This window comes from Lissotriton vulgaris, chromosome 10 (genome assembly GCF_964263255.1).
Source record: "Lissotriton vulgaris chromosome 10, aLisVul1.2, whole genome shotgun sequence".
NCBI classification, from domain to species: Eukaryota; Metazoa; Chordata; class Amphibia; order Caudata; family Salamandridae; genus Lissotriton; species Lissotriton vulgaris.
The window spans coordinates 224,842,594-224,854,783 of record NC_141698.1 but is presented as its reverse complement, the minus strand read 5'-3'; the positions used below and the strand labels follow the sequence as shown (position 1 = coordinate 224,854,783).

Below are 12,190 nucleotides of genomic sequence, written 5' to 3'. Positions count from 1 at the left end.
ATTCCCGGCGCGGCAGGTTTCTGGACCAGGGTCAGCGGACTCGATAATTCTCTCGCCCCGGTGCCCACTCCGATCAGCGATCACACTCGGCAACTCTGGGCATTAGCTTGCCTCATCTTCACTAACGGCCCCACCAGACCGCCGGGGATGCCTGGTCTCACCCTGGAGATACCCATTAAGGGACCATCTCTCAGGGAAGCCAGGAAGGGTTTCGCAGCGGTCGAAGCGCCTTGGGACCCTACGGGTAAGTAGTGCGCTATATAAATGCCTATACATTTACATACATTTACATTTACCTGATGGAATCACCTCTAACCTGTCGGACCTCTGTCGTAGTACTTGGGTCCATGTGCCTCCTGAAAGGTTTACATCTGGGGGTATCTCTGCCTCCTATAGGAATTAATTGTTTACAAAGTCCTCACCTGCTGTTTGAAAAGGCCGATCTAGGTATTCGGATACGAAGTGTGACCATGGCAGTCATCCGACAGGGTCACTGATTAGGTGCTGTTGTACTTCTGGCCTAAAGACTGGGAATCCCAGTCAGTCGCGGTGTCTGGGAAAGATGTTAATGGTGAACTCCCTGGAGGATAGTGAAGTCCAGGGCACACCAAATGTTAGTGTTAGGACCGATCTTCTCCTCTGCAACCAGTTTCTAATCCCTATTGCTGTTGCCTTCAGGAAGGGGCCGTACCAAGTTATAAAAGGTTCCCATTAATTGCAATCTTATCTCAAGGTCAATACAATCAAATTAATTTTCCTCTACTTAGTGGCTACCCTGCAGCCACATGCTACTCTGCTACATCCATTTGTTTGATTTTCTTAACTGGAAGATGATAATCGCCTGTTACCCAAGCAGAGGCTCCCTTTCTGGAAGTGCGCACAGCAATAGTGTCAGATGGGAGCTGCCCCTGATTTAAACTGGGTCATCTGGCCTCCCTTGTATTTCTTTTCGACCCAGTGCGTGACAACTAACTTTGACTAGGACCTGGAAATTTTCCGTTTAGAACTTCACCATGCTTCTTAGCATGGGCAGGTAATAGACAAACATCTCAGTCTTACAGAATCTTGACCAAAAACCTCCTCCTCCTCCTCCTCCTCCTCCTCCTCCTCCACAACCACATGGAGCTTAACCGTATGGTTCTGCTCCACCCTTTGCATCTCTGCATGGGAGGCAGTGCGGTCACCTGGGGGAGGCCTTGACAGGGTAGGGCTCTTAGTCAGATTATCTTGGTGATCAACATGATTCTTCCAAGGCTCATCCCCATTCCTGGATGTGAGATGGTCATGGTACGAATTGTGACAATCTTGAGAGCTCCCTCGGTCTGAGTCACTATGATTAGAGTCAGAAGAGAACATGACTAAGGAGGTGGCGGAGTGCGATGCAGAGGAGGTATGGTGATTTCGAAAGCCTAGGTGTGCAAGATGCAGAGGGAGACTAATGGCCTGGTCTCTTACCTTCTTAGGAAATGGAAAAGGCTGCAGCTCCTTCAATATCGGTTCCTCATCATCTTGGGTATGTGAGATATATAGGGCTGTTCCTGCGGGGGTGGCTGAGCTAATATTATCCTTGTGAGTGGCTGAGGCTAACCGCATAAGATGCCCTTCTTCCTTTTAGGGTTACTTAAGGGCTCCATCATCTTCAGGAACTGTCTGCCTGTCTGCTTAAGATCGTCTAAAGACTCTTCTGCTGTGGGGCACTGGAGCTCTGCTGCTGGATCGAGCCAAGACCAAAGACAAGATTGCTCTTGGTGGGAAGAATCTTGCTGCAACTTAGTCTCCATGGTCTTCCAAGTTTCTGCAACTCCATACTGTGCTTCCTCCGAGTCAGCAAGGACTCTGCATGCATTCAAGCAAGAAAGACTCTCACTTGGAGTGAAGGAGCCACTTTCCTGCATACGCAGGCACCTCTACATCCGGTTTTCTGATCCTGTTGTCCCATGGATATCTCCCGGCACTGCAACAAGGGTGGTGGTTTGTTGGCTCCCCACAGGCCTGACCAGTATGCCCTACAACTTGGGAGACTCAATCCCTCTCCAGCCGACTTGAACCGTGTCCCTGTGCACCGTTTCTATCTGCCGTAGCCAAAGCTTCTTGACTCGCGACACAGAAGATCTTTGAGCTCCAAAAAGCATCAGCCACCAGCATCACCCAGCTCCAAGAATGATGTCCTGCCTGCATCCTGTGCACATTGGCCTCCAGCTCCTGTGGGCTGTGGAGGCTTATCTGCAACTCCCTGTGCCTGCTGCCAGAGGGTCCTAGAGGGGGCTCCTATGATTCCTGCTGGCTCTCCTGCCTGCTGAGGGTCAGCCCGGACTTACCCTTGCTCGGTTAGTCCCACAGACCTTGCTGGTCTGCAACCAAAAATCTTTTCCTCTGACCAGACTGTTGCACCTGCCAAGCCTTGTTGGCTGTCCTATTTTGCTTATTTATTTAGCTACACACTTCCAATTGGGCTCTTATATAGGACGCAAATAGTATGATGCACCAAGATAGCACACAACTTTGATCCATGGAGGGATGATTCAACAGCAACACCAGTACTTGCATCAATTTTATTCTTGCCCTGAAGTCCAGTGTTCTGGACAAAACGTGTTTGTTTCTCCTTATCCGTTTGATCACTTTAAGCTTGGTAAGCTTGGAATATGTAATTTAAAACTTGTGGTCCTTTTGTGTTTTGGGCCACAAGAGGAAATTACAATGTACATGTGCATCTGTTTCTATGTTGTATATGAAGTTAACTGATATAGCTGTATATATTTACGTATGTATATATATGTTTCTTACAGTCCTGAAGAAGTCCAGTGTTCTGGACAAAACACGTTGGCTGTTATCTGCTGTATATACCTTTCATACATTAATTTTTGACAGAATAAAAAAAGACTTGCACACACTTTTGAAAATCACATTGGACTGTTCGGTTATATTAATGGAAAGAATTCAATTTGCATATGGTGCACCTTTTGCTATATCTGAATTACTATCACTAAGGGTTGCCTGGACTCCGTGCACAGTGCCTCACCATAGGCAGACACTATATAGTGAGCAAGCCTCCTAGACTTCTCCTTTAGAGCCAGAGAAGTCCTGAGGTATGAACGGTTCCAACGTCTTGGGTGAGCCTTAATGCTGCTTTTTGAGATGCGTCAGTGGAACACAGGTCAGTAGTGGAAGGTCTTCTTGCACTTGAAGGCCTAACACGATGAACATGTCAATTCTTCATGGTATGTAGAAATGCAAAGGTTATAGAATCTATGCAGGTCAGACAAGGAAAAATTCATACTACATTTAGGGCGGAACTGGAAGGAGCCTTCTCTATAACAACCACCAGTCATTCTCAACACTGCCTGATAAGGAAAGTTACTTTGATGCCTTTTAATTTGAGGTCTACATAGTCACTACTCTGGTGAAGAATACTTCCATTGCTAATATAGACCCCTCGACGACTGGCATCAAAGGTCCCAAAGGAGATGTTGACCCAAAATGTTTTTGAAGAACAACTTGCAAATGTTTGAACCCAACATTAGAAGGCAAGAGTATACAAAGCATGGGTATGAGCATCAACACATGCTAAGAGCATGATGTTTATAATAGAGACTTTACTTCCGTAATGTCACACAAAGCAGTTGTCATCAATATTGCAATTGAAGTGCAACATTTTATTGCAACAATCCACTGAGGAAGGGTAAATTGGTGAAAGTCTTGTAATTCAAGTTCATCAAGGTTGTCATGAGTTAAAACTCATGGGGCGAGATTTACAGAGGTGAAGAGTATGTCTGAAAAAGAGGAGCTATGTTGAGAGTCAGTGAAGCTTCTCTGGTGAATCTCTCCACACTGCCATATATTAGCAACTCCATACTGCATTGACAACGGAAGGCTCCTGCATGAAAAGAGGTTAAACAAGGCAATGTTTTCGGACTCCTTTCATTGGTGTACCTTACACATTCAGTATTATTACCTTTTGCTGGTTCATGCACACATTCAACATCGGGTTTTTGCTCACATATGCTGTTCTCTTTAGGTCTTCCAAGGTTCTTGTTGGCTTCGGCCATTTCATCTTCAATATCAGACTCTGAAAGGAAGTAGTAGTTTTCAACAGAGGGTGGATCTTCAATTGACAAGGTTTTATCAGGAAACACACAATCTTCTGAAGGACGTGCAACAGTTGCCAACTGCGCACTTCTTGCTTTCTCCTTTTCAAATTGGAGACTCAAGTCACTCTTTTCCACGTAAACTTGAGAAACATATTTCGTTGTCCGTTGACGACCTTCATCTTCCATAAATCCCTGTTAACAAAGGAGAAACAAGGCTGTCTGTAAAGTACATACTGCTCATCAGTTTTTCCAAGGTACAGATCAACAAAGCATCACAAAGATAGTTTCAAAAATGCATTTGTTGCAGTATTATAGTGCAATCCTGATAATCAAAGTAAGCAAGCTTTATACAAAAACCGGTATATTACTTGTAAGAGCACATAACATATCAAACAAAGAAAAAAAGACCAGAATAAAAAGAAGAATTCACAAAAATGTATCAAAAAAGTAATTAAAATAGTAAACATTTTTGGATTACCCAATCTAATATTTAGTAAGCGGATGAGATGGTGTAAACAAATAATTGGCCAACTACAAAGCAATGTGTCAAAAAAGAATACTTGCAGTTTTCTCATACCAATTCTACTGAAGGAAAGAGGCACTTTAAAATACTTAATCAAAAGGCTTTCGACCAGTGAAACTAGAGACTAAGAAATCCTGCCCTTTCTTTACTTAGACGATCACCACCCCTTCAATATCTGTTTTTCCCTAATGTACTGAATAGGATAAGCGTGTAGGTTAAATAAGGTTAACACTGCTGAGAATATTGTCTAAATGAATTTGCACAATAGGATTACATATAGTGATGGCGTATAACCTCCCTGTGAGTGGTCCTTGTTTATTTTCTTACAAAACTTCTGCATGACATCAAATGGCCCTGTAACAAGAACTTTGCGTCACTTACAGGATAAAGTACTCCATGCTACACAGTTGAATATTGCAAGTCAATGAGGAGTCGCATGGCCATATAGAAGAACACAGCTGAAAGCAGAGTTCATTTAAAGGGTCATGGAACTCCAAGGTGACTTGCAATATCCTTATATTTTACTTTAGGAGGTACTTTATACCTTATAATACATGGACGCGCCATCGCCCTTCCCATAAACTTTAAAGACACAGGATGCTTGTAAACATGATGAATAAAATTAGCATCTTTAATGTAAAATTAAATTAAAACACACCAAAACTGCAATTAGATAATCGTAGCAAAAATACATTAGAATCTACAAAATAGAAGTGGGTTTTTAATTTTAAAAAAAAAAGCTGTAGCTCAGAATAAGTTGTAATAAGAAGATAGAATCTAGCTTTCCTATAACTACCAAAGAGTGGAAAAATAAACATGTTGCCACAAATATCTCCTTTAAGCTCATCGCTGTTCATCGATAAACAACCAGAAGCAGGAAAATACATGTTCTGCTTTCATGTTTGAAACCACAGCTTTAGTTATGCTCTGTTTGCTATCCTTCCCATTGGCTGCTGGCTTTGGAAGCAGGCATTGTGATGCCAGGACTCAAATGTAATATGTTTATTACAGCTGAGCTGCAACATCATCTCTTTATTAGAGATAATTGGTGCATTACAAGCCCGTGGCGCGTTTTAAGTTGAGGGATTAATTCCTCTTGAATCCGGAGATCCCCTGGGGGCCAACTAGCCCACCAGGTACCTCCAGTAAGCGCCATGGTGCTGCGTTGCAGAGAGGTGTAAAAAGGGGCGTGGCCTCAGAACATCTCTTTGCAACGCAGCCCCCTGGCGCATACTGGAGGTTCCTGGTGGGCTAGTTGGCCCCCAGGGACCGCCAGCATTCAAGGGGAATTTGTTCCCCATCTCCAAATGCGCCAGGGGGTGCGTTTGCAGAGGGGGCGTGGCCTCCCGCATGATCCTGTTTAAAAAAATATATATATTCTGCCCTCCCCTTCTTTTTCTAATTTATTGGCCCTGGGGACCCCATCCCCCAGGGCCTGCCCTCAAATTTTTATTTTAAAAAGTAGAAATCGGGAAGGGGTGGCGTGGCCCCCCTCCCGAGGCCAATATCTGCCCCGAGGACCCCATCCCCCGGGGCATGGCCCTTTCTTTTTATTATTATTCTTTGGGTGGGGGGACTGTCTTGCCCCCCTCTTGTGGCCACTTATGGTGCCGGGGACCCGTCCCAAGGGGCCGGCCTTTTTAAAAAAAAAAATCAATTTGTGGAGGGGGCCGCGTGGCCCCCCCTCCCGGGCCACTAAAAGCCCCGGGGACCCCATCCCACGGGGCTGGCCCTCTCCGTTGGGAGTCGTGGGGGGTCCTCAATCTCCCCACGGTCCCATTGCTTTTCCACATGGGGAGCAACTAACATGCTGCTCCCCCGCGCGCGCCCCCCCTCCCACCTTTTTCATAGCCCCGGGGGGTGGTGGTCCCCGGGGTGGGGGTCCATCATGGACCCCCCAATTTACATTTTTAGAGCCAGGGCGGGGTGGCGGTCCCCAGGGCATGTGGGGGGGCTTCAGCCCCCCACACAGGGTATTTTATTTTAAAAGAAAGACCCAGGGGGTGGCGGTCCCCGAGGCTGCGGGGGTGCCGAGAGCCCCCGCCATTTTTTTCAAAAAACCCCGGGGGTGGCGGTCCGAGAGTCCCTTGCAATACATTTTAAAAAGCCTTGAGGGGTGGCGGTCCCCCGGGGCTGGGGGGCGGAGCCCCCACCTAATTTCAATTAGCCCTGGGCTGGGGGGGGCCTGAGAGCCCCTCCACCTAATTTCAAAAAGCCCCAGGGGGTGGTGGTCCCCCCCCACACAATTGAAAGAAGCCCCAGGGTGGCGGTCCCCGGGGCTGGGAGGGCCTGAGAGCCCACCCACACGTAATTACAAAAAGCCTCAGGGGTGGCGGCCCCCGGGGGCCAATTACCAAAGAAGTGCGGGAGGCAGTGTTTTTTTTATTTTTTATTATTATTTTTTTCCAAATCGGCAGGATCCACACATCCTGCGTGGATTTTGCCGATTTTTAAAAAAATATATTTTTTTGGGCCTTGGGGGTCCTTATGGGACCCCCTGAACAGGCCTAGGGTGTCAGGGTGTTTCTACTCTGCCCCCTTTTCGCATTTTGCACGTTTTTTATTTAGGTTTCTACAAGATGGCTGCCAACACTTCCTGGTTTGAAGTGTTGACAGCCAATTAGAATACAGCTCGTGCACTGCAGGGTCCGCGGATCCTCCGAGGCTATAGATATATGTACCTTTAATTGTCATTTTCTCAGGAACTACTGAATGGATTTACACAATTTAAGCAAAAGGCACGAGTCTGAACTGAGGACTACCTCTTTGCCAAATTTGGTGTAATTCCGTTCAGCAGTTCAGGCTGTAGCCACGATGAAAGGTTCCTTTGGAAAATTGCATAGGGAAAACACATTTTGGGACCCCCCCCTTTTGTTCTCAGCCCCCGCTTCACAAATCACCCTGAGACTTTCAAGATAGGAGTGGACCGTAGTGCCCCACCAGTTTTGAAAAATTTGCGAAGATTAGTCAACCGGCGCCAAAGTTATTCCAAATAGAATGTTGAGGATTTCCTATGGAAAATAGGTCCTAACTATAACTACCTACTGGCGACCGCAAGCCAAGCAAGTGCTGCTGCCAATGGCAGCTCGGGACTACACAAGAGGGGGGATTCACTTAAGTCAAGCCTGCGGCCCGTCGGACACTTGAATTGGGGGGTGGAACGTGAAGGGGACTCGAGATGGCATCAGGACATCATAATAACCGAGACTTGCAACTATTGGAAACTCTGCGCCTTGCCCTGCACAGCACTCATCCATTTTGGTATTTAACATCTTATTTCCCCCCACGCAACACTTACCCAGCTAGGTGAACTCTGGGACATGTAGTTTCCATCAGACTGCATCAGATGTGCGAAACATGACCTGGGGTAATGTGTGCCTCCGTCACTGGGAGAGATGCGGGAGAATTTTAAAGGCGGGTTTGGGACCTCTACCTGGAAGCAGCGGCATTTCAGTAAGGAATAGATTGCTGAAATGCATAATGCCAAGCTATCCATAAAAAGTGCTTCCCTACAGACTCCCAGAGTGGCCTTCCCTTCTTCCTGCATGGAGGGGTTTTGGTGAATAGAATATATACCAGAGAAAATTCTTCATGTCGAGGAAAACTGAGAGCCCCACACAGCTGAAATCTTGAGGAAGCAGACATCACACCAACAGCACAACTGTGAGTATCCCGATTCTGTGGGGGCCGGAGGGCAAACCGAGAATTATTGAGACCCGGCAAGGCTGAAGGGGTTTTGTAGTGCCACCACACAACAGACAAGCTAGCGGGAAAGGTAGCCCTGAGAGTGTTCTCAACACAAGACAGGCAGTGGGGGTCAAAGACAAATATCTTTCCAACAACGATGGCAGATGAGTGGGAAAAGGAGCGCGAAGTCGTCTGCGCTAGACATCTTCAAAGACAAGGATGAGGAACAGGCTACACCGTCCACGAGAAACAATGCACATCCAACAAGCGGAGGCAGCGACGTGAAAAGACTGCTAAGGGAATTGGAGAAACTGCGCAAGCACGAAGTAGCTAAATGGTGGGAATGCACTTCCCTAAAGCAATATCTGGAAATGGGAAGAATCCCAAGGGGACTAAGAATCCTGGTGGCACGAACCTACAAAAACCCTGACCCCGTCATGCTCCAAGACTGGGCGGACAACAGTGCGGAATCATCATGCAACATGCTGCGCATATTAATTAAATATGCAACTACTGACAGGGAGAAGCTGCTTTTGAAAATCGAATGCATCATGACAGTGAGCAAAGGCTTGACAGACATCAAAACGAGATTGCAAAAGAATGAGAGTACCATCAAGGAAAGAAAAGCGGAAAAAATCCAACGTGACAGGAATGACTACCTACAAGGAAGGATCTACACCTTTGCACACGTTTTAAAACATCCACCGCCAACAGCTATCCGCCACAGGCGGCACTCTACCCTGCACACAAGAACTGAGCAAATCAGAAATCAGCTCTGGGGCAGAATCAGAACCAGATGTGGGAGGAAACTCCAAACAGCCCAAGAAAGTACCTACACCAGTGGACGAATTCGTTTTGTTTTTTTACGAGTGGAGCGCCTCATGAGCCTTCGACCAAGGACACAGAGGCAAGACCAGGCACAAAACAAAACTACCCCTCAAAAAGCAGAAGGATGAAGAACAGACGGTGGGGCAGAAATGGCGCAAAGAACAAAGCCAACCTACAGGAGAAATAGAAGAAGATAAACACACCAATGGAAGAGTGCAACACAGTAGCACATCTAACCAACATGGCTCTAACAAATGAACAAAAAACACTTAACCTGGGACTTTCGTTTTGAAAAGAATCAAATTTTAACTACACAGAGACAAGAATAGACTTATACCACTTCACAAGAAAACTCAAACTAAACAAGTACTTTACCAACATGAGACAAATCGCTGACTGAAGTCCAAGCACATCATCTGAATTGAACCCCCTGAGTGTAGCAGACATGGACTTCCTGAGAGAAATGACAGGAACAGAGTTGGACACAGAAAATGGTAAGCAACACCCAAACCAGCGCATTTTCCAATTTCTCCATCTATGCTTCAGTAAAAACACCTTTCAGACCAAAATCAATATTCAACCAACCCATGCCAAGAGATAACAGACATGTTTGACGACAAGGTCACTAAAGACCTCAAAGACCTGGCACTTTCAAGCAGCAGAACCTTCAACCAAAGCTCTAATGATCTAAAATCCAAATATTCCAAAGTAATGGACAAAATCAAACTACGTCCTGACATAGTTCGCTGCGCCGACAGGGTGTAAATGTAGTACTGTGGCCACTTGAGATGTATCACAAAGAGACCATGAAACAATTACAAGACAGGGAATGCTACATCAGAACCAGCAATATAAACATAGCAAGCATCAAGGAGAGATATCATGCCGGTCTGTATGACTGGAGGGGAAAAGGACTGATCACGAAACATGAACTAGATTTTCTGAAGAAAGATTATCCGATCACGCCCCAACTAGATCTCATCCCAAAAGTGCACAAGGACATCAACTGCCCACCAGGAAGACCAATAATCTCCGCCATTGGCAGCCTTTTTGAGAACACCAGCAAATATATAGACTTTTTTCACCAGCCTCTTCTAAAAACACTACCAGCAAATACACAGGACACAGGAGACAGGGGACTTTTTGAGCTATGTCTCGGATTTTGTTTGGCACAATGATTAGGTATTTTTCACCCTTGATGTACAAAGTTTATACACGAGCATCAGGCACAGGGATGAGCTAAATGCGCTTAAACACTATCTAGGCACGAGACACATCACACTCCACCAACATACCATGAGTCAAGTCAAGTCAAGTCATAAAATTTGTATAGCGCACTACATACCCAGAGGGTTTCAAGGCGCTTAGGAGGGGAGGAGGATTATTTGTCAAATATCCACGTTTTAAGCTGCTTTCTGAACGCTAGGTGGTTCTGGGTGAGGCGAAGGTGAGCGGGGAGTGAGTTCCATGTCTTAGCAGCCAGGTATGAAAAGGATCTGCCTCCCATGGTGGTCTTGTTAATGCGAGGTACCGTGGCGAGGGCTTGGCCGGAAGAACGTAGTTGGCGGGAAGGGGTGTAGAAGGACAGTCGAGAGTTGAGGCAATCTGGTCCGATGTCGTAGAGTGATTTGTGTGCGTGGGTAAGCAGACGGAAAGTGATCCTCTTATTGACGGGTAGCCAGTGGAGGTCTTTAAGGTGACCAGTGATGTGTTCGTTGCGTGGGATGTCTAATATGAGCCTGGCTGAGGCGTTTTGGATTCGTTGGAGTTTCTTCTGGAGTTTAGCGGTGGTGCCTGCGTAGAGGGTGTTTCCGTAGTCCAGTCGGCTCGTGACCAGGGCGTGGGTGACTGTTTTCCTTGTTTCGGAGGGGATCCAGCGAAATGTTTTTCTGAGCATGCGAAGAATGTTGAAGCAGGAAGAGGATACGGCGCTGACTTGTCTGTTCATTGAGAGTGAAGAATCCAGGATGACGCCAAGGTTCCGTGCGTGGTCTGTCGGGATGGGTGCTTTTCCAAGGGCTTCCGGCCACCAAGTGTCGTCCCATGCAGAGGGGGATGTACCTAAGATGAGGACTTCTGTTTTGTCTGAGTTCAGTTTCAGACGGCTTTTTTTCATCCATTCAGCAACTTCTTTCATTCCTTCGTGTAGGTTAGTTTTGGCGGTGCTGGGGTCATTGGTGAGAGAAAGGATCAGTTGGGTGTCGTCCGCGTAAGAGATGATGTTAAGGTTGTGTTGGCGTGCGATGGCCGCGAGGGGGCTCATGTATACGTTGAAGAGGGTGGGACTGAGTGAGGATCCTTGGGGTACGCCGCAAATGACTTCAGAGGCCTCGGACTTGAATGGAGGGAGGCGGACTCTCTGGGTTCTTCCGGTGAGGAACGAGGTGATCCATTCAAGTGCTTTTCCTTGAATTCCGATGTTATTGAGGCGTTGTAGAAGGGTGCTGTGGCAGACTGTATCGAAAGCTGCCGAGAGGTCGAGGAGGATGAGGGCGACTGTGTCTCCATTGTCCAGTAGAGTTCGAATGTCGTCTGTTGCTGCGATGAGGGCGGTCTCAGTGCTGTGTTTTGCTCGGAAGCCAGATTGTGAGGGGTCGAGGGATTTGTTGGCTTCGAGGAAGGCGGCGAGCTGGTTGTTGACGGCTTTTTCGATGACTTTGGCCGGGAATGGAAGAAGCGAGATGGGGCGGTAATTTTTGAGTTCGGTGGGGTCCGCTGTTGGTTTTTTCAGAAGGGCGGTGAGTTCAGCGTGTTTCCAGTCTTCAGGGAAGGTAGCGGAGTTGAAGGAGCAGTTGATGACGTTTCGGAGGTGCGGTGCTATGACGGAGTCTGCTTTGTTGAAGATGTGGTGAGGGCATGGGTCTGTGGGGGATCCTGAGTGGATGGAGTTCATCAGGCGGATGGTGTCCTCAGTGGAGATTGGGTTCCAAGCGTTAAGGGTGTTCGCGGGGGGAAGATGGTCAGCAGATGGTAGGGTGGGTTAGTTTCCGGGTTGGTTGTCAAAGCTGTTGTGGATGTCTGCAATCTTGTTGTGGAAAAAAGAGGCTAGGGAGTCGCAGAGGGT

General features: G+C 46.9%; 1 protein-coding gene across 3 annotated transcripts in view; it reads right to left on the bottom strand.

Annotated features, from left to right (window-relative positions):
• GTF3C1 (general transcription factor IIIC subunit 1) overlaps nucleotides 1-12,190 on the bottom strand; it is a 2,762,707-nt gene that overhangs the window by 2,242,682 nt on the left and 507,835 nt on the right. For all 3 annotated transcript variants that reach the window (XM_086940909.1, XM_086940911.1, XM_086940910.1), the window contains one exon: nucleotides 3,953-4,280. In XM_086940909.1, coding sequence (XP_086797035.1) covers nucleotides 3,953-4,280 — 328 coding nt within the window. The remainder of the gene's footprint in view (nucleotides 1-3,952; nucleotides 4,281-12,190) is intronic.